Source organism: Oryza glaberrima, chromosome 10 (assembly GCF_000147395.1).
Source record: "Oryza glaberrima chromosome 10, OglaRS2, whole genome shotgun sequence".
NCBI lineage: Eukaryota > Viridiplantae > Streptophyta > Magnoliopsida > Poales > Poaceae > Oryza > Oryza glaberrima.
Genome location: NC_068335.1, coordinates 22,083,581 through 22,106,509, shown reverse-complemented (window position 1 = coordinate 22,106,509; position 22,929 = coordinate 22,083,581). Strand labels below are relative to the sequence as shown.

General features: G+C 47.7%; 1 protein-coding gene across 2 annotated transcripts; it reads left to right on the top strand.

Annotated features, from left to right (window-relative positions):
• Positions 1–801: 801 nt before the first annotated feature.
• LOC127752836 (homeobox-leucine zipper protein ROC3) lies at positions 802–6,511 on the top strand. 2 transcript variants are annotated; one of them, XM_052278272.1, is made up of 12 exons: positions 802–1,005; positions 1,212–1,480; positions 1,564–1,829; positions 1,960–2,077; positions 2,182–2,370; positions 2,457–2,981; positions 3,075–3,182; positions 3,283–3,498; positions 3,570–3,744; positions 3,895–4,163; positions 4,265–4,360; positions 5,225–6,511. In XM_052278272.1, the coding sequence occupies exons 2-12, from the start codon at positions 1,295–1,297 to the stop codon at positions 5,723–5,725; spliced, it is 2,649 nt and encodes an 882-aa protein (XP_052134232.1). In that variant the 5' UTR covers positions 802–1,005; positions 1,212–1,294; the 3' UTR covers positions 5,726–6,511. The 2 variants fall into 2 exon arrangements, with proteins under 2 accessions (XP_052134232.1, XP_052134231.1); XM_052278271.1 differs by having other exon boundaries at positions 1,208–1,480.
• The last annotated feature ends 16,418 nt before the right edge of the window (positions 6,512–22,929 follow it).

The following is a 22,929-nucleotide window of genomic DNA, read 5'->3' as shown; positions in this document are numbered from 1 at the left end:
GCTGGATGATATGGAGCAGTTACTGTTTACTCCTATCCTACCTACAGCTATAGCTGCGTGCCGGGGTTGGGGCTGGCTGTACATACAAATCTTACAAATTAATTGCTGCACGATATGATATGGCCACTCGCACACATGCTGCTCCAGAGACCCCCTCGCGCCGTAACGCGGCTTCGCTACGGACGGCCCAGATCTCTCTTCCTCTCTCTATCTGTTCGTGGCTGGATCGGACGGACGAGATCGACCGCATCGCATGCATGCAGTTGACCTGGTCTCTCTGTCTGTATTTCAGCCGGTGGGTGGGGGAAAAGAAAAAAAAGAAAAGAAAAGAAAAGGAAAAAAGGAGCGGGGATTCGCAGCGTTACGACTTACCCACTGTTGCCGCGCGAGCATTTACTCTGTCAGTCTCACTGTAATCCGCTCTCCTAATTACCGCATTAACTCCCTTCCCTTCCCACCACTACAGTACCCCGCTCCACCCTCTCCCAGTGACACGTGGGTCCCCCCTTTCCTCCGCGCTTTACGTGGGGACCACCCCGCGACTACCGCGGAGAAGGCGTCGTCGTCGTCGTCACCGGGTCTTCGTCGAGACCATGACGGGGGAGGGTCGCTGCCCCGTGGGCCCCGCTGGAGCGGATTCAACGGTGGGACCGGGGCGTCAGCGAGCGGGGAGCACGCGCGGCGACGTGAGTGACGTGGTGAGGGCGGAATAAGGGGGGAGGAGGTCAAAGAGCGTCACAGTAGCTACTAGACAAGATAAGCGCCAGCCAAAGCCATCGGTTACTCCTCTTCCTCGCTCGCTCGCTCGCTGCCTTAGCCTTGACCTCCATCGATATTGCAACCATAAAGAGGAGGAGGAAGAGGAGGCGAGAAAGAGAGAGAGATCGTCTTCTTCTCCAGCCAGCCAGCCAGCCGTGATTGATCTCAAGGGGGAAGGCAGCTGCAGGGATCAAGAAGAAGGAGAAGAAGTGATCAAGGAAGGAAGGCCACGGAACAACCGACAGGGTATTTACTCCGGCCATTTACTCCGCTTGTCTCCTTTCACCACCACCTCTCCTCTTCCCTCCTGCTCCGCCGTAGTCCATCTCCATCCTCCAATCTCTTTCTCTTCTTCTTCTCTTCTCTTCTTCTCGGGAGTTAGGAGTGTGTGAGTGATTGACTAGGGCCATGCTCCTTCGTCTTTGATTTTTTTTTCTACTACTGCTAGGCAGGAGGGCGCTGGCCGGATCGCCGGAGAAGGAACCACTAGCTAGCTAGCTAGCTACTCCTATTGAAGATATCGCCGGCCGGACATATGCGCAGGATGTTCGGGGACTGCCAGGTCCTGTCGTCCATGGCCGCCATGGCCGGGGCCTCCTCCTCCGCCGACGCGCTCTTCGCCTCGCCGCTCATCCCCAACCCCGCTCTCGCCGGCTTCATGTCCTCCTCCGCCGCCATGCCCTTCCACCACTTCTCCAACGCCGCCGCCACCTTAATACCTGTAAGCTAATCTCTTCTTTTCTCTTTTCCTTTCTTTCTTTGCATAGCCTCATGACACTAGCTATATACGTGCGTGCGGTGCAGAAGGAGGAGGGGTTGATGGGCGGCCTCCATGTGGCCAAGGACGAGGAGATGGACCTCGAGATGGACATGGAGCTCAGTGGCGGCTCCGGCAGCGCCCACCTCGACGGCCTCCTCAGCTTCGCCGACGTCGACGACGACCACAAGCCGCAGCACAGCGGCCATGACCAGCCGCCCGACGCCGCCCAGCCCAGCGGCGCCGCGGGGGGCAACGCCAAGAAGAAGCGCTACCACCGCCACACGGCGCACCAGATCCAGCAGATGGAGGCGTACGGTTTTCATCTCCATCTTCTTCTTCCTCTTCAATGCCATTGCCAGCCGTTTCGATCGATTCGTCTCCATTAAACCTTGCTGATATTGTGATACTGACAAGTGGCGTGCATGCATCCATCCATGCAGGCTGTTCAAGGAGTGCCCGCATCCGGACGACAAGCAGCGGCTGAAGCTGAGCCAGGAACTGGGCCTCAAACCTCGCCAGGTCAAGTTCTGGTTCCAGAATCGCCGGACCCAGATGAAGGTACTATATATATGCAAATTAATAATTCCATATATACGCTACTGTATTTGCAAATGCAAATGGCAATATGTTCATGATGCATTGGCTGGGTTGAATATGTTCAGGCGCAGCAGGACAGGGCGGACAACGTGATTCTGCGCGCGGAGAACGAGAACCTCAAGAGCGACAACTTCCGCCTCCAGGCCGCCATCCGCAACGTCGTCTGCCCCAACTGCGGCCACGCCGCCGTCCTCGCCGACATGTCCTACGAGGAGCAGCAGCTCCGCATCGAGAACGCCAGGCTCAAAGACGAGGTCGCTAGCTCCCTAAAACCCTACCTACCATTCATTCCCAATTCCCAACACATAATACTCCTCCTATATATGCTTCCTGGCTGCAGCTTGACCGCTTGGCCTGCATCGCCACCCGCTACGGCGGCGGCGGCGGACGGCAGCCGGTGCTGTCGACGTCGGCCCTGAGCTGCATCTCGGCGCCGCCGCCGGTCCTCATGCCACCGCTCGACCTCGACATGAACGTCTACTCGCGGCACTTCGCCGAGCAGGCGCCGGTCATGGGCTGCGGCGACCTCATCCCGCCACCCGTCGTGCCGCAGCACGATGGCGCGGCGGCGTACATGGGCGCCATGATGGCGCCCGTGCAGGAGCAGGACAAGCAGCTGGTGGTCGACCTCGCCGCCACGGCGGCGGACCAGCTCGCCAGGATGTGCCGCGCCGGCGAGCCGCTGTGGGTGCGGCAGCGTGGCGCGGAGGTGATGGCCGTGGAGGAGCACGCGCGGATGTTCAGCTGGCCGGTGGACGGCGCGAAGCAGGGAGACGGCGGCGCGGTGGCGAGGGCGGAGGGGACGCGTGACAACGCGGTGGTCATCATGAACAGCATCAACTTGGTGGACGCCTTCCTCGATGCGGTCAGTGCAGTGCAGTGATACTGCCATTTTCCACTAGTATATGATGCTTCATTTCTAATCATCTGATTAATGTCGATTAATATTGTTTTGCAGAACAAATGGATGGAGCTGTTCCCGTCGATTGTTTGCAAGGCAAGAACAATCCAGATCATAAACCACGGAGCTGCGTCTGGTCACCTCGGCAGTGGAACTCTCCTCTTGGTAATTACTAACTGATTACTACTCCCCTACTACTGATTGATTAGATTAGTTGTTTTTGGGATGGATGGGGACTGAAATAAGCGTGGTACATGGCATGCAGATGCAAGCAGAGGTGCAGTTCTTGTCGCCTCTGGTGGCGGCGCGCGAGGTGGTGTTCTTCCGTTACTGCGTGCACAACGCCGACGAGGGGAGCTGGGCGATCGTGGATTTCCCGGCGGAAGGGTTTGAGGAGGGGCTCCTCCAAGCCTCGGTGGTCAGGTGCCGGCGGCGGCCGTCCGGCTGCATCATCCAGGACATGCCCAATGGATACTCCAGGGTACGTACATACGCTTGCATTGGGTGTTAATTTGAGCATGAACATGAATGGAGGTGACAATGGCAATGCAGGTGGTGTGGGTGGAGCACATGCAGATGGTCGGGGAGGAGAAGCCGCTGCAGCCGGTGTTCAGGGACTACGTCGCCAGCGGCGCCGCCTTCGGGGCCACGCGCTGGCTCTCCATCCTCCAGCGCCAGTGCGAGCGCCTCGCCAGTGAGCTCGCCCGTAACATCGCCGACCTCGGAGGTGCGCATTACCACTAGCTATTTGTAAATTGTGAGAATTCAGAATCCACAGTTTGTGTAGAGTTGTGGATTCTGAATTCTCACAATTCACAAAATCCATCCTGACCATTTATGATATAATCTTCTCGATCCCTTTGTTTCTGATTCACAGTGATCCGCACCCCTGAGGCAAGAACAAATATGATGAAGCTGTCGCAGCGGATGATCACCACTTTCTGTGCTAACATCAGTGCTTCTGGAACCCAATCTTGGACGGCCCTCTCGGATTCAACCCAGGACACTATCAGGGTTACAACTCGGAAGAACACTGAGCCCGGACAGCCCAGCGGTGTCATCCTCACCGCTGTCTCCACAAGCTGGCTTCCTTTTACCCATCAGCAGGTGTTTGAGCTTCTTGCAGATGAACAACAGCGCTGCCAGGTACAATGAAGAGCCATATAATATACTCAGTCCATACTGAAAATTGTTGTTGTTCACCTTATAATTCGTTGTGGTCATGTTTGTTAATTTGCCTTTTGCAGCTTGAGATTTTGTCAAACGGCGGCTCCCTTCATGAGGTGGCACATATTGCAAATGGATCACATCCAAGGAATTGCATCTCTCTTCTTCGCATTAACGTGAGTACCCAATTACCACCTCTCTGAATGATGCCATGTTTTTTCGTCCTTGTAGTAGTTAATTTCCTGATTCAAGAGCATGATCATAATAATTGAAGTGCTTAATGGTGCATAATATCTAGTAGCTTTGATTAAAGAGCAAAATCACGACGACTTAGCTAGCTCTTAAATGATTCTGATCAAGAATATTATGTAGTACTTATTGTCTAGGTTTGTCTAGTTTCTTCCATAGTTGCAGAATTATGGATTACTAATGGTGAGCATGTGAATATCTCCCCCCGTCCTGTAGAGTCCTGAAGGGACATGAAAACATGAGTCAATATGCACACGTTGTGTGTTTATGTCTTATACAGTAAAAACTAGAAAAAGATAGGGAAATTAATTATTGTAGTATAAATTGTAATAGCTCAATGGTAGCTACTGAGTTACTGCTGTAACTGCACTCTCTGGTGAAGAACTGTTGTTCAATTCAATAGTTTCAAGCACTCACTGTTTGCTACCAATGCCAAGGACAAGAAATTAACACCGGCTACTTGAACTGTACATGACTCAATATGCCATATTAAATGAGATTTTAGTGGTGTATGCTGGGGCTGTGTGCACATGCATCTCTGAATTTGCTGTCATTACATGGACAGTTTATGTCTGAATCTTTCTTTTTTATTTTCTGATATATATATTAGCCCCTTTTTTTCATATACTACACGTACACCTTGTAATGCTTACAATCATAATGTACCATGCACATAGATCTAGCTCATTTCATAATGAGAGTTGCTTACTTTACTTTTTTCCCTCTGCTGATTGAAACTAGATATATAACAAGAGCTGACCATTTTCCAATTGATAAAAACTGATGTCCAGGCTGCAAGCAACTCGTCACAGAATGTGGAGCTCCTGCTGCAGGAGAGCAGCACCCACCCTGATGGTGGGAGCCTGGTGGTGTTCGCGACGGTGGACGTGGACGCAATTCAGGTGACGATGAGCGGCGAGGATCCTTCCTACATCCCTCTCCTCCCCCTGGGCTTCGCCATCTTCCCTGCCACCAGCCCATCACCTGCTGCTGCACCCACCATCAGCTCAAGCACCACCACCACCACTGGCAATGGCAATGGCGAAACCAGTAGCACTCCTCCAAGAAACAGCAGCAGCAACAACAACAATGCAGATGAGCTGCTGCCTCCCAATGGCTGCCTCCTCACCGTCGGCATGCAGGTGCTGGCCAGCGCCGTACCTTCTGCCAAGCTCAACCTCTCGAGTGTCACTGCGATCAACAGCCTTGTCTGCAACGCCATTCACCAGATCACAGCTGCACTCAAAGGTTCAGCAGGTGGTGCTGGGGGTGAGCCGGCGTCCGATCAGTAGCAAAGGAGACCTGGAGGAGAGGGGATCGGAGCAACATGGGATCAGACACCAAAATGCCTCCCAATTTATTTCGCTAACATCGCAGTTTGTTTTTCTGTTAGCTCTCGGTCTGGCTGGTTCATCAGGTGCAAGGGAGGGTTTGACAAGAAGCCAACACTAACAGCTACTCAAATCTCTCCTCTCTTCCCGCCATATTTCTGCCTCTCAAAATGACGAAAATACCCCCAACCAGCCAACAAGCAAAGCCATGGGGGGCATTTTGATCATTTTGGGAAGCTACTTCTGCTGAGAAAGAAAGAAAGAAAGAAAGGGTCTTGTCAAGCTCTCACTTGCACCAACCACCTGATTCATGAATTTGCTGACATCAGCTCTGCAGGCATTTTGGTCGTGCATCGGTTTCTTGCTACTCCATCCATCCCTCTTTAGGTTCTTCCTCCCTTTCCTCATCAAAAGTGAGAACTGCATGTGAAGAAGGTTAGCTCCTTGTTTTGAATTTTTGTAATAATAAGATGGAAGAAGAAGACTTGGTAGCTTGAGTGTGTGGTTTGTGTTAAGATCGAGCTAGACTTTGTGTAAGGTTGAAGAAGAAGAAGACATTAAGCAGATTGTTATTAGGAGATGAGATAAGAGAAAGGAGGAGAGGAGAAGTCAAGAGCGAACCAGTTGTGACCCTTCTTCACACTAGAAGGGGGTCTTGGTTCGGGAATTGACTTGTTACCTCTCTGTACTCTTTGTCTGTAACCTTTGCCCTATCTTATTATTACTACTAGTATTGTTCATTTTTTACCTGTCCTTTTGCTACTATGCTGCATTGACTTGCTCTGTTCTTCTGCAATGTATGCTGTGGGGTGGTTGAAGGGGAGTAAATGTGTCCATGGTGGCTTGTGTTTTTTGTGCCAACCTAATATGTGCCCAGCCATGAATGCCCTGCCTTTCTGCTGCTGCATTGCATTTCATTGCCTCATTGCCCATTGCATTGGATCCCTCCTACACTACAATCCTCCTTTCTTCCTTCCTTTGCGTTGCTTGAAATATTCTGACAAGCTACCACTGTGGATCCTGGACCAATTTTTGAGCTGCAATGCAATGCTCTATGCCTCTATGGCAATGCAATGCAAGCATCAGCTGCTGCTTATTTATTCCCCTGTACTATACACGGAGATGCTGTGTCTGTTTGGTTGGTGAGGAGATGCCTCTCATAAATACCAATGGAGGGAGGGACCGGCTGCCCAGCCCTGCCCAGCCTCTTCTTCCTCCCTTGCTTGCTAATTTGCTTGCATACTGGACAGCCATGGCATGGCTGGATCTCCTTGTCTAGTGGAGTACTTCCTCCGTCCCAAAATGTAGCTATTTCTAGCATAGTACTTTATCCTAAAATGAAGCTATTTTTCTACCTACCTTCTCCTCTCAACCAATCACAACCATTCTTTTTCACCTACTTTGTCTTTTCAACCAATCACACACCTTCTTCAATCATTCTCATCTACTTTCTTAATACCCATGCCAACCTCAAAAATGCTTACATTTTAGGACGGAGGAAGTATCTATGAACTACTAGTACTTATTACTACTGTCTTTCTTCTACCCTCCTACCTACGAGTAGATAACTAGATTTGTCCTGTGTTCGTGTACCTAAGCTAGTGTTGTGTTGTTCCTCTGTGTGATCGATATGCATGTGTGTTTGCGTGTGCCATTCATGCTTGCCTAAGCTGGATCAGGAATCCCTATGTCTTTCTAGCTGGGTTCTTGGGGGGTTTTCTGACAATGACAACAGAAAGTGAGAAGGTGTTAGTGTAGTTGTAGCCCCATGGATGCAAGCTTAATGGCATGATGGACCATGCATCCTCTGATGATGATTGATGAATGGACCATGCAGCATTTGCTAATGTTTTTCTGTGTGCTGTTGAGGGAGACAGCAACTCAACCCAATCATCAACTGATGGCATTTACAAGCATCTGTTTAGTCCTAACAAGCAAGCTGCATTTGAGATGTCACTACACTAATGAGGATGTTAACAAGATGAGCATCTGCCTCCTGTGCCCTACATGGCTGACATAGTAGCTGTTGAGTGAATGGAGGAGGATCTGTAGGTGGCATAGGGCGAGAGACAGGTGACATGCATGGACCATGATGCTGCATCAGCTCCTCTGCCTGGTTTCTCCATGCCAATGCCAATGGCAATGGCAAATGTCTTGCATCCCCATTTCTCTGCTCTCTGCATTTCTCTGCTCCACGCATTGGCTCTCTAGTGTCAGCGTACAGCCTGCCCAGAACATATGAGGTGTCTATCTCCTGCTGGTTCATACTCTCTCTCTATTTTACTTGTTCTTGAGTACTACTAAATTGTGAATTGTAATGGTTTATTATGACATGATGAAGTGGTCTAGTTCAGAGTTCTTTTTGTTTTGCCCAACAGAAAGTTCAGAGTTCTGGCTGTCTGAAATGTTACATTTCGTCTTGTCAAAGTGACAGACACTGGACAGAATGACAAAGGAGAACGATTAAGGGCCTGTTTAGTTCACTGTCGAAACAAGATTTCGGCAATAATAAAAGAGGGTGGCTATCAAGCTAGGAAAGTGGGTTTGGAGACAAGGAATTTTATACAGGTTCAGGCCTTCTTATTAAAGAAGTAATACCCTACTCCTGTCCGGGGATGATTCCGCCGAGTGTGTTATTGATTGTATGATTGGGAGAAAAAAGAATCGTGCCCCAAGAAGCACACGGACCCTCCTTATATAGGGGAAGGGATCCGTAATACAAGGTACAGTCCATATCCTAACGGAATATGGGATTACAGATAAAATACAATCGTAGCCGACTAGGATCCCGGGTATTTTCTTGACATACAAGTTGAGAACCTACCCCGAGTCCTCATAAAGATATTCTATCTATATTTGGTACCATATATCCGACTAAAGTATAACTGTCATGCAGATATGGGGTATTCATAATCTCCACAGTAGCCCCCGAGACCTTCGCAGTTGACGAAACAACCTTCTCGAAACAAAAACCAGTAGTCCGAGTGCTTCAATTCAACTTGCTCCAGCTTGCCGAGTACTAAAAATCAAAAACTGTGAAGGGCGAAAATAAAACATGGTGCATCGAGTAGATGCACCTAATTAGGTGTAGCCCCCGACTATGTGATTAGTTGAAAAACTAAACATATAGTCAAGCACCGAGTGGTTTTATAGCAAAGCACGCATGGTACTTAGTAAGATACCCAGCCGACTGCTTCTCAACTTGAATATATTAAGGACAAAAAATACAAGAAGGGCCGAGTGACAAACACTCAAAAGGCCCAAAAATAGATATATTTGGTAGGAATCCGAGCAAGAAACTCTTAAAATGATCCACCAAACATGACAGAAAATCATGGTAATTAATGAGTCTAACAGCCTAGGCTGTGACCCTTACCATAGCCAAAATAAGCATATAACATGCTAGGAGAATGACTACTAATAAACCAGTCATCTCAAATTAACCCAACAGCTCCTGTAGCCTAAAAAAGCTTAAAAAAATGGTATAACACCTTTCTGTCGGGCACCTTTTCATGTGCATCATAATAATTCCAAAGAATTATTGAATCGCGTTAAAAAGGATTTTAACAGCATCGGGCCGTGTCATTGTGAGCACATATTGCCAAAGCAAAAAGCGCCTAAGTCCCTAAGGATCACAACGGACCACGCTGAAAACATAATTGGGCTGAAGTACTGTACAGGCCTAGGCCCATTAGTACTCCCGATACCCTAAAAATACCGAAGTCCAAACGTCGCTTCGTCTTCCCCGCCGAGACTCTCGCCATTCCCCACTCCGTGCTACAGTACAGAACCGCGCCGACGAAGTTAGGGTTCATCAATCCGCTCCAATCCATCCTCAAAAACTTCACAAAATTTCTCCCCGCATCCACCGCTCCGATTCCCCATCTCTTTTCAGCCGTATCTCGAGCTAAATCAAACCATCCAGTTCACATTCATGGCGGAAGAAAGAGAAAGCTTCGAGAGTCAGTGGGCGCCCTCCGATGTGACGGAAGACAATCTGAAGGAGATGGTGGCGCATGGCGTTCTTCCAGCAAAAGAGATCATCGGGTGGCGACCAGCATTTGGTGAGGCATTCCCGACCCCCGACACACACGAAATCGTGGTATTCGCTCATTTCTTCTACGGCGGATTTTCTCTTCCAACCTCAAGATTTTTCCGGGGCATTCTGAACTTCTACGGGATTAGCTTGCATCACTTGAATCCAAACTCCATAGTACATATTGCCAATTTTATCCACGCCTGCGAAGCTTTTCTAGGCATTAGGCCTCATTTCGCCTTATTCCGCCGCATCTTCTTCCTCAAGCCCCAGCCAAACAAAAGCAAGCCGTGCGTTGTTGGGGGAGCTGGCTTCCAACTCAGAGGAACCTTGAGCCAAAAATATTTCTCCATGCCCTTCAAAACCTCAAACAAAGGCTGGCATGCGAACTGGTTCTATGTTCAGAATCCTGAGCCCGCACTCCCCGAGTACTGCTGTCTTCCTCCGGTTTACCAGGACACATGGAACTCATTGCCTATAGGAGATGAAGCTGCTCAGGCAGTAGAACTGATGGAGAGGATGATAAAGCTAAAAGAACAGGGTCTTCAAGGAGAGCAGATCACCCGGCACTTTATCAAGTGTCGGTTAGCTCCAATCAAAGAAAGATCCCGCACAGCTTTTGAGTTCGATGGCAAGCATGATCTAAATCGGGAAGATCCAGATTCTCTTGACATTAAGGTCATGAAAGAAAGAATGTACAAGATCTTCTCAAACGCTATTGTTGTCAGCTATTCACATCTGCTGCCCGTCGTGCCATTCAACGCATTCAACCCTCCTCCACCGGTATGCACTCAAACATTTCAACCTTCCTCAAGATATGATCTTGTCTTCCTGTTGAATCAATTAACAATGAAAGATATTGCACCCAGGAATTTGCTTTGATGAAATCGGATCCCCCAATCGCTCAACGCCGATCTCCCCGCCACCAAACTAGGCAAGGGAGCAGAGGACCAAGAATTCGGTCTGAAACTCAACCAAGTGCTTCTGATCCAGTCGGCCAGTCAGACTCTCGAAAGAGGAAGCTGGTTCTGAGTGACGACGAAGCCGATGATACTACCAGGAGGCCTGGAGACCGAGAGACAACCAAGAAACTACCAAAACAGGCTACTCCAAGGAAGAAAACATCCAGTCGCCCCGCGCCAAAGATCAGGAAGTCTTCCAGGTACAACTCATACAACGATCTCTCTTGCATTGATGCGCATCCATTGCGGCAATAATACTGATAATCAAACTTGCAGGAAACCATCTGACATAGATCCGTCTGGGAAAGACTCTGACCCGACTAGCGTGGACGCAAGTTCTTCCAAAGAAACCAGGCCATCTGCCGAGGACCGTCCGAGTGACAATCAGCCGGCAACCGATAATGTAGAATCCGGTGATCAACCACCGACTGGGAATCAGTCGGCCGAAGCCGAAGCCGGGGTTAATCAGGAGCCCCCGACTGGAAACCAGTCGGACGCAGGGCCAAGCCAAGAGATTCCAGAAGTTGGAGCTCAAGCAGACAGCCTTCGCGGACAAGACGCCAGCAATGACCAGAGATCTGGATCTCCTTTAAAGGCATCCGAACCCACTCGTCCTCGTCCAGAAATCATTACGGGTAAAACACTTTGTCTGAAACCATGTCGACCCAAATAACTCTGACCAATTGTCTAACCTCTGTCAGTGGATACATTAGGGCCAATGATCGGTGATGAAGAAGAAATTCCCCGCATACAAGCAGCTGAGGATTCACGCCCTTCGATTCTGGTCAAGTGGTGGGATGACAACATGCAGCCTCAAGGGATCGTGATAAATAAGCAAAAAGAGGACGAAGAGTTACGCCTACTGAAGAAGGCACTTGGTCAGGCAACCCGCATTGTAAATGTAAGCCCTCTGGTACCTGATCTCAACCATCTTGTTTGCCATTTAATTCATGCGCTAATTAAACTGTCTTGCAGAGGATTCATCTTAGGAATGAAGCTAAAACGGCGACCTTAGAGAAGCTAGTCCCTCATCTCGGGACCCTCGAAGCCACCAGGAGTCTGCTGCACGAGACAAAAGAGCTTGCCAGGAAAAATGAGCATGATCTGAGGAATCGAATTGCTGAGCTCCAGGAATCCAATTTTGAACTGAGTGGCTCATCAAAAGGTTTGCGCAAACTCTGCCCAACTGATTTGTGCTGTTATCTCTGTAATCCTGATTAACCGAAGTTAATGTAGTGCAAGCTGCCAAGATATCTCAACTAGAGAAGCAGATCCAAATTCTGGAAAATGACAAGGCAGAGCTGGCAAGACAAAGAGACCTGGCTTCAAAGGAAGTTGAAGGTATCAACAATCAATACCTCAAAAGCCATTATCCTCCATATGCTGACTTATTAATGTGAATCTATCGATGCAGACCGCAAGATCAAATCTCAAGCTCAAATTGACGTCCTGGTTGGCAAGATCAAAAAACTTGAAGGAGCCTGGGATGAGGTTGCTAACGCTGCTGCCCCAATTGTTCAAGCGATGTTCCTCAATAACAACGGCCCGAGTGCACTTGATGCTTCTGAAATTTTCGACAAGCTGAGAGTTGCTCCGGATATATATTTCAAGAACATCAAAGAAGCTAGAAGTATGGGAGCAAGTATGGCGTTGGCGATGACTAAATCCCTTTATCCGAGAGTTGATATTGACGCCATTGATGGCTTTGCAGACGGGACGAGCGAAGAAGCTGCTCTTGACCTCATCAGTGATGCGAAAAAAGCGGCTGACAAAATTGCTACTGATGTAGTTGAGAGATTTTAGGACAACGATCTTCGACCGACTGGTCCTGAAAATTCTGATGATGAAAAGACTGATACCGATTAATGTACCGATAACTTTGATGATTAACGATGATGGAGGCACAATTTGTACAATACTGATGAATTTATGCTGTGCTTGATATCTTAGCTTAGCTCCTGATTTCTTAAAAGTTTTTGTCAAACCTTGTTGAGCCTAAAACCCGCAAAAGTTGTTAAAAAACTTTCAGTCCTCATTGACTAAGCCAAGAAATCAAACAGGGCAATGATACATCAAGTAAGCAAACTGAATTGATAAAAATCACACTCCATTATTATTATAGTAGCCCCCTGACTGAAAACTTCGAGGAAAAACTTGAAGTTAGCAGTCAAAGAGGAAAGATACAAACGAAATGCCTAAGCGTAAAATCGACGAAGGTGTTCAATATTCCAAGAATTGTTAATGATAGTAACATCTTCGCGCTTGAGTCGATAAGAACCAGGCCGAGTGACTTCAGCAATTATGAACGGTCCTTCCCATAAAGGAGATAATTTATGCCGATCCTGTGTTGTTTGAATTTTCCTCAGAACCAGGTCACCGACTAAAAAGGCTCGCGATCAGACATTCCGATTATGATAACGACGCAACCCTTGCAAATATCGAGTCGATTGAATTAAAGCTGCTTCTCGGGCTTCTTCTAGTTGGTTGATGTTGTCTACTCGGCCCTCTTCATAGCCCTCCTCGTTGAAGTTCCGAAATCGTAGTGATTCAAATTCCACTTCACTCGGCAACATTGCTTCTGCGCCATAAACCAAAAAGAACGACGACTGGCCGGTAGCCCGACTAGGAGTAGTACGTAAAGACCAAAGTACGGACGACAGCTGATCTACCCACTTGCCAGCATAGGGGCGTAGTCGGTCGAAAACTCGTGCTTTGATCCCTTGCAGTATCATGCCGTTAGCGCGCTCAACTTGTCCGTTACTCATGGGGTGTGCCACGGAGGCATAACAAATTTTAATGCCGAAGTCTTCACAAAAGTCTTTAAATGCTCCGCCGGTGAATTGAGTGCCATTATCAGTGATGATCCGATTAGGTACCCCAAACCGATGCACAATGTTGATGAAAAAATCTCTAGCTTTATCTGCTGTGATCGTGATGACCGGTTTAGCCTCAATCCACTTGGAGAATTTGTCGATAGCCACAAAGAGATGCGTGTAACCGCCGACTGCCCTTTTAAATGGGCCGACCATGTCAAGCCCCCAGACCGCAAACGGCCAGGACAACGGGATGGTTTACAACTCTTGGGCTGGCAAATGAGTTTGTCTGGCAAAAAATTGACAACCTTCGCATGTCCGCACAATCTCGTCCGCATCGGACACAGCTGTAGGCCAGAAAAAACCTTGCCGATAAGCCTTGCCGACGATTGTCTGTGCAGCAGCATGATTACCACAAATGCCAGAATGTATATCCTTCAACAATTGTCTCCCTTCCTCCAAAGATACACAGCGCTGCAGTATTCCTGATGGACTTTTCTTGTATAATTCAGCTTCGTGAATAATGTAAAGTCTGCTGCGCCTGGAAATCCGCTCGGCTTCATTTTTGTCTTGAAGGAGTTCTCGTTTGGTCAAAAATTCTATGAGAGGTTCTCTACAGTCGGCTTCAATCATGCTTACGCCTTGAGTATCCATGGCTTCAGTTGTCTCTTTTCTGGGCACGGTCGGTTCGTAAAGATGTTCGACGAATACATCTGAAGGAGCTGCTTCCCGTTTTGAACCAAAATTGGCCAGTCTGTTGGCTGCCTCATTGTTATGTCGGAGGACATGGGTGAGCTCGAGTCCATCGAATTTGTCTTCCAACTTGCGTACCTCTTGTCGATAAGCAGTCATATTATCATCTAGACAAGACCACTCTTTCATGACTTGATTAACAACCAACTGAGAGTCTCCACGGACGATTAATCGGCAAATGCTTAAAGAGATTGCAATCCTTAATCCATGGAGTAGCGCTTCGTATTCCACCACGTTATGGGACGCAGAAAAATGTATCCACAATACGTAGCTCAATCTTTCTCCAGTCGGGGAAATTAAGACGACCCCAGCTCCAGTGCCTGTAAGCCTCTTCGACCCATCAAAATGCATAGTCCAATATTCCATCTTTTCCTCTGGCATGTCTTCTTGGCACTCAGTCCACTCGGCAAGGAAATCAGCTAAAGCTTGTGACTTGATCGAAGTTCGTGGTTTGAAAGATATGTCCAAAGACATCAATTCTAAGGCCCACTTCGCAATCCGTCCGTTTGCTTCGCGATTATGAAGTATATCCCCGAGTGGAAACGATGTGACCACCGTGACCGAGTGACTTTGAAAATAGTGAGATAATTTCCTAACGGTAATTAAGACACCATATAATAACTTTTGAACCTAAGGATACCTTGTCCTGGAGTCGGCTAAAACCTCGCTGACAAAATAGATTGGTCGTTGGACTTTTTGAATATGGCCTTCCTCTTCACGCTCGACAACCAGGACCGTACTCACAACCTGGGAGGTTGCCAACACATATAACAGTAGTGGCTCTTGTGGATGTGGCGAGGCCAAAACTGGTGGAGTGGTGAGGAGTTCCTTGAAGTCTTCGAAAGCTTTCTATGCTTCGGGTTCCCACTGGAAATTGTCAGTCTTCTTCAGCAACTTGAAGAAAGGCATCCCCCGCTCGCCGAGTCGTGAGACGAACCGGCTGAGCGCCGCCATGCAACCAGTCAGCTTTTGGACGTCTTTTTGGGAGCTTGGCGGTTTCATGTTGAGGATGGCGTTGATTTTCTCCGGGTTGGCCTGTATGCCTCTCTGAGATACCATAAATCCAAGCAACTTCCCTGACGGTACTCCGAAGATGCACTTTTCCGGGTTTAGTTTCATCTTGAAAGCACGAATGCTTGTGAAAGTTTCTTCTAAATCTGCAATCAGGTCATCCTTCTGCTTGGTCTTGACGACTACATCATCAACATAGGCTTCAACATTGCGACCGATCTGAGTTGAAAAACACCTTTGAATCATGCGTTGATAGGTTGCTCCTGCGTTCTTCAATCCAAAGGGCATGGTGATGTAGCAGTAGACCCCAAAGGGTGTAATAAACGAGGTCTTCAAGCAGTCGGATTCTTTTAGTCGGATCTGATGATATCCCGAGTAACAGTCCAAGAAGCTGAGTAACTCGCAGCCGGCCGTTGAGTCAACCACCTGGTCAATGCGAGGTAACCCAAAAGGGTCTTTGGGACAAGATTTGTTGAGGTCGGTATAATCGACACACATGCGCCATTGCCCCGTCTTTTTCTGAACCAGGACTGGGTTAGCCAGCCAGTCGGGATGAAGGACTTCCTTTATGAAGTCTGCTGCTAACAACTTGGTTAATTCCTCCTTGATTGCATCCTTCCTGTCTTGTGCAAAACGGCGGAGTTGTTGCTTGATGGGTTTCGCGTCTTCCTTAACATGTAAAGAGTGCTCAATCACCTCTCTGGGGATACCAGGCATATCGGATGGTTTCCACGCAAAAATATCTTTATTATTCTGAAGAAAGGTGATGAGCGCGCTTTCCTATTTACAATCTAACTCAGCGCCTATTATAGCAGTCTTATCAGGATCGGAGGGATCTAGGGGAATCTTTTTCGTCTTGGCATCACTTTCTTCGGTCTTCGTCAGCTTGGTTGCAGGCACTTCTCTCTTGCTTGCCGTGGTTGCAGCTAGTCGGATCTCTTCGCAAGCAAGAGTAGTCTCGTGGGTTTGGGCCATCTCGCAGCTTTCTTTGTCACATGTGACGGTCTGCTTGATGTCGCTCCATAGTGATATGACCCCTCGAGGACCAGGCATCTTCATCATCATGTAGGTGTAGTGTGGGACGGCCATAAATTTGGCTAAAGCCAGTCGTCCAAGTATAGTATGATATGCTGTCTCGAAATCGGCAACTTCGAAACAAACATTTTCTGTGCGAAAATTTTCCTGGGTGCCAAAGGTAACTGGAAGAGTGATCTGGCCGAGTGGTGTAGCTGACAATCCTGGGATAACACCGTGGAAGGGTGCATTACTCGGCTTTAATTCCGTGCGAGGAATCTGCATATCGTCCAGGGTCTTAGCGAAAAGGATGTTGAGTGCGCTGCCACCATCGATGAGAGTCCGTCGGAGCTTGACATTGCGAACCATTGGGTCTAGTACCAGGGGGTACCGCCCCGGGTGGACCACTCGGTCGGGATGATCCGAGCGGTCGATCTTAATTGCTGTTTCTGACCACCGAAGATATTGGGGCGTGTTAGGCTGAACCGCATTGATCTCCCGTTCTGTTAGCTTCTGTTTTCTCTTGGACTCATAAGCCAGAGGTCCGCCGAAGATGTGATTAAGTTCTTTGCGATGATCTTGAAAACCAGTCGGGGCATCGTCTTCATCATCTTTCTTCTTTGATGTGCCCTGATCTCCGTCTGCAGGTTTGCATGCGTTCTTGACGTATTGCTCCGCGAACTGTTTGTAGACGAAGCAATCTTTGGCCACGTGGTTGGAATTGGGATGATGCGGACATTGAGAGTTCATTATCTTGTCGAAGGTGTTGACACGGGGACGTTGTCGGGAAGATGGAGAGGTGGTCGCCACAAGTTCTTCGGGCTTACGCTTGCGATCCTTGTGGTTGTTACTTCCACTCCCCCCTACAGTCGGCGTGTCCTTCTTTGGCTTCCAAGTGGTGCCCGACTGTTTGGACGCGGTGATAGCATCTTCGGCTTTGGCATACTCGTTGGCTTTTTCGAACATCTGCTTAACCGTCCTGGGAGGTTTACGTCCGAACTTGCCGACTAGGTCCTCGTGGCGAATGCCTTTAGTGAAGGCGGCGATGATGACGTCGTCGGTGATGTCGGAGATCTTGTTCCGTTGTTCGGAGAAGCGTCGGATGTAATCTCGAAGGGATTCTCCAGACTTCTGAACGACGTTGTAGAGGTCAAACTGTGTGCCGGGGCGTTCAAAGGTGCCCTGGAAGTTGGCGATGAAGTGATCACGAAGTTCCACCCATGATCCGATCGTGCCACGGGGTAGTCCGTGGAGCCAGGATCGGGCGGAGTCCGCTAGGGCCATAGGTAGATAGTTTGCCATGGCCTTGCTGTCTCCACCTGCTGCGCGGATTGCGAGTCCGTAGACGGTGAGCCAAGACTCCAGATTGGTGGTGCCATCATACTTCTCGATTCCAGTCGGTTTGAAGCCGACTGGCCAATCCACTCGACGCAGGTCATTAGTGAAGGCAGCTACTCCATCCACGTCGTCGTCGTAGCGATTTGGTGAATGCCGGTGACCTCGTGCTGCACGGCGCTGGTTGATCGTGTCACGAAGGTCGACGGGACGCTGGCGAGGTGGAGAACGAGGCCGTTTAGCTCGGCGCTCCCTGTGACGTTCGGGAAGCGAGTGAACAGATCGTTCGTCGTGACCCCTGCTCCTGCGACTAGATCCTGTGCTGGTGACGCTGAGGCTTGGCTGATGATGAGGGACTCGGCTACCAGTCGGGGTGCGGGTGCTTGCGGAGTTGGCTGGAACTGAGGCAGCGATCATGGTCTTCGTCTGGTTCAAGATGTTGACAACATGATTGGCTTGGTTGAGTGCGTCTTCCTTGAGGAGGGTGTCGAGGAGAGTGATTGCTGCAACCGCGTTCTGCTGGGTGGTGCGAAAGACTGCTGTCTCGTCGACGTCTTGTTGCCCAATGAGCTCTCTCGCTCGGCGCCCAGATTCCAAGGCGCGGTGCCGTCGATCTTCAGCTTCCTTTGCAATCCGTTCGTGATCTTGTTGCTCACGCTGTAATCGTTCTCGCTCCTGTCACTGTCGCTTTTCCTCCAGTCGGCGACATTCAGCTTCTTGCCGTGCGCGATCTTGGTCCGCTTCTCGGGCTCGGCGCTGTTCTTCCGTTTCGTTGTCAGCCATGAATACGCCGAAGAAGAGGGGCGTGTAGTTATCCTCATAGTTATCGTCGAAGTTGTCGAAGTCGCCGTGGTCGTAGTGGTAGCCGAAGTCGTCGTAGTCGAGGATCTCGGTTGGTCGAGAACTGACGCCGGGGGAGCTGAGGTAGCCATCCAACTCTTCCATCGAGACTGTCCCAAGAGGTTGGAGTATAATGCCAACCTCCCTGGATCTAGACTGGATCGGGGCCGATGCCGGAGCTCGCCTAGATCTCCGAGTGGGAGATGTTTTGGCTGTGAAGACGGCGGCCAAGTCATCAGGAAGTTTCATCAAGATTGAGGGATAGGACCCGTCGTCTTGATCTGATCGTGGAGGAATAGATTGGATCTCATCCGAGTGGCTTGAAACCGACTCAGGAGAGATGATCTTTGAGTAGGCCTCGGCCGAGTTCGGAATACCAAACGGCACGGGGACCTGGTTTCTCCCCGACTGGTTTGAATCCTAGTCAAGGAGAGAGATCTTGCCGAAGTCGTTGGTGATGAAGTCGAGGCTGCCGAATCGGAACGCCTGCCCGGGAGGGAAGGCGAAGTCGTCGATGCCAGAAACGAAACCCATCGTACTTAGTCGGCGAGAACTTGACGCCTCCCCTACCTGGCGCGCCAACTGTCGAAACAAGATTTCGGCAATAATAAAAGGGGATGGCTATCAAGCTAGGAAAGTGGATAGGTTTGGAGACAAGGAATTTTATACAGGTTCAGGCCTTCTTATTAAAGAAGTAATACCCTACTCCTGTCCGGGGATGATTCCGCCGAGTGTGTTATTGATTGTATGATTGGGAGAAAAAAGAATCGTGCCCCAAGAAGCACACGGACCCTCCTTATATAGGGGAAGGGATCCGTAATACAAGGTACAGTCCATATCCTAACAGAATATGGGATTACAGATAAAATACAATCGTAGCCGACTAGGATCCCGGGTATTTTCTTGACATACAAGTTGAGAACCTACCCCAAGTCCTCATAAAGATATTCTATCTATATTTGGTACCATATATCCGACTAAAGTATAACTGTCATGCAGATATGGGGTATCCATAATCTCCACATTCACGAAATGAAATTTTTTGGGTGTCACATCAGATGTTTGACCGGATGTCGAAAGGGATTTTCGGACACGAATGAAAAAACTAATTTCATAACTCGCCTGGAAACCGCGAAAGGAATATTTTGAGCCTAATTAATCCGTCATTAGCGCATGTAGGTTACTGTAGCACTTATGGCTAATCATGGACTAATTACGTTCAAAAGATTCGTCTCGTGGTTTTCCCCTAACTGTGCAATTAGTTTTTCTTTTAATCTATATTTAATACTCCATGCATGTGTCAAAAATTTGATATGATGTTTTTGGAAAAAACTTTTGGGGAACTAAACGGGGCCTAAGTATATAGGCTGTGTTTAGTTCCTGAAAAAAGTTGGAAGTTTGGAAAAAAAAGTTGGAAGTTTATGTGTGTAGGAAAGTTTTGGATGTGATGTGATGTGATGTGATGGGAAAGTTGGAAATTTGGAAAAAAAAAGTTGAAAGTTTATGTGTGTAGAAAATTTTTAGATGTGATGTGATGTGATGGGAAAGTTGGAAGTTTAAGGTAGTTGTGGGTGAACTAAACACGGCCATATGTCTAAGTGACAATATTGACATGGATAACACAGTACTACTATATGAGTGAAGATCACAGCATGGGATATATAATGTATAAAGCTCTTTACTCATAAAGTCGTACCACTATATTCTTTTATTTTGAAAGCGTGTCGTACTACTATATTCAGAAAGAGCTATATAGGCTATATAGGCTGTGTTTAGTTCACGTCAAAATTGGAAGTTTAGTTGAAATTGGAACGATGTGATGGAAAAGTTGAAAGTTTATGTGTGTAGGAAAGTTTGGATGTGATGAAAAAGTTGTAAGTTTGAAGAAATATTTCGGAACTAAATACGGCGATAATGTAATGGACTGTATATGTAGCTCTGTACATAAAGGAATATCTTCAGTACATCAAATGCTCCCGGGTAGTTCTGAACATAAAAGAAATATCTTCAGAACTGCTATGGAATGAAATGTCCATGTAGCAGTATGAAACTATTGGCCCATACTATATTGACCAAAGATGTATAGAATGTATCTGTACAGTAAAGGGTTGTTTAGTTCACACCAAAATTAAAAGTTGGTTAAAATTGGAACGATGTGACGGAAAAGTTGGAAGTTTGTGTATGTAGGAAAGTTTTGATGTGATGGAAAAGTTGAAAGTTTGAAAAAAAAGTTTGGAACTAAACTCGGCCAAAGTGTTCCCCAGTATTTCCGAACATACCTCTCTTCAGAGTTCAGAACAACAATGTAACGAAATGCTTATATACTAGTGTGGAACTATGGACTCATCCTGTAGTTTGAAGATGAATGTTAATGTGTCTGTACACTACCACTACACTTCAGTAAGTGTCCCCGAGAAGTTCTGAACCGACAATTGTTGTTACTCAAACAGTTCTGAACTGAAGAAAACCTCAGGATAGTGTTTCTTTTACCCTACGTGTATACACATCTTTAGCAACTTTACCCAAAAAAAAGTATGATTTAAAATGACATCAATCTAAACAACCCCGTAGTGTCAAAGAGTAATCTTTTAATTGCTTCGTTTATATGAAAATTTATATGTATGACCGACTGCTTCTTTTGTGGTAAAAAAAAATCAGATAGGAGCAGTGAGTTAAACAACTTTTCTCTGAATCAATGAGTTTTTATTTGCATTTCGCAGGCAGAAAAAAGAACCAGTTATTTGTCTGAAGTTACCGACATGCCTAGCGTTCATGATCTAATTTTTAGCGTTCATGATCTAGTTACGACGGAAGCTAATGTGATGATGAATCTTCTTCTACATCTTCTTGGTCAAAATGGATGAATTAATCAAAATAATGTACCAGTTTTATAAGGTGCTTGAGAGGCATGATAGCCGTAGATTACTTAGAATCTAACGATCCATAAGAGAAGATACATGTAAAGAGGTACTACTTCAGGTACGAGATATTAGGAGGTATCATTCATATATAACTGTTGATTTGATAGGGGGTAGGATCGGAACAAATTTGATTACGGGTCGAAGAGTACCGAGTACAGGGCACAACTCCATCCACCAAAATTGGTGGCGCTGCCTTTCTGCATCTTTGTCGTCGATGCTAGGCCATCACAGTCCAACAAGTTAAGTCGGTGCTCGCGCACACGCTAAGTCTAGATGCCATGGCCGACATGAAAGTTGTTTTGGTTGAAGATCAAGGTCTGCCATGGATGAAGTTGCAGGTTTGGCATGGATAGCATTCCAATCTTTTGGTGAGGACAAGAAACCAAAGAAAAGAGGGAAAAGAAAAGAAGTGAGGAGGAATCGAGTATATCTTTGCTAAGCAAGCCAACCATCAACTCAATAGCTGAGTTTTGGAAAATTTCAGTGATATTGCTAACATTAGAGAATTACCCGAGATCGAGGAGTGACCTCGGGAAGGGATGGAGACGACGTTGTACTAGAGCCCGGGATGAAGGTGGGAGATCGTTGAGCCAACAGGATGGCAGGAGGATGGAGAGAGCACCAAAGGATAAGTAATTGAGGCACCACCGGGGAAGGACATTGAGGCAGGCAACGGAGGATGGGAGAATCAAGGCGCCAACAACGGTCTGCTGCCTTCACCATCAGAGAGATCTCCATTGCCGTCACGGCCACTACCTCTGTTGTACTAGAATCGGGCAGTAGTTGAGCTGGCTTCACGCATCGACACACCTCCACCAAGGTCGCCACGCTAGGTTCGTCGTCATTGCCACTTCTAGGTCCAGGATCGCTCGATTTGCGGCGGCAATTACGGTGGACGAAAGGTGTTCCACTCTAATTTGTACATGCTCCATACATGCAAGAGTACAATTTTACCCTCCCACCATCAAAAGGCAATCGATTCAGTACCTGGGTCTCAGGGAGATGCCGTTCAAGGATAGCGCATTCTCAATATTCGGTAGAATAGTTTGCATTCTCAAACTTGGTGCCATACCCAACACAAAACTGTTGACACTTCATTGTCACTTTTAAAATCTTCCCACCATCTATATATGATGTATCGATGTACTATTTGGAGCACTTCAAAATTCCACCCCTAGGCCACGCCCTGGGGCCCAGGATGGAAGACCTGTGGAGAACCTTAAAATTTCACCATATAAAATTATGTTGGGCCAAAACTCTATACGAGTCCGTTTCTAAGTATATAGTTGTTGGTCGCTTGTATTTTGCTCCATGATTTGTCAAGGTGGAGGACACTAATTCGTTTACGCATATAAAGTTCATACGACATACTTTAGACGTACAAAATGAAAAGTTTAGGCAAAACCCACTGGGCCGAAAACGATTAGTAGCATTTTGCAGGTGGCTGGTGGACATGGCAACACAGATGCAAGAGCTAGCG

Coding starts and splice junctions, on each gene's coding strand:
- LOC127752836 (XM_052278272.1), top strand. CDS start 1,295: ATGCGCAGGATGTTCGGGGACTGCCAGGTCCTGTCGTCCATGGCCGCC. Junction 1,830..1,959: donor CAGATCCAGCAGATGGAGGC/GTACGGTTTTCA, acceptor CCATCCATGCAG/GCTGTTCAAGGAGTGCCCGC. Junction 3,499..3,569: donor TGCCCAATGGATACTCCAGG/GTACGTACATAC, acceptor ATGGCAATGCAG/GTGGTGTGGGTGGAGCACAT.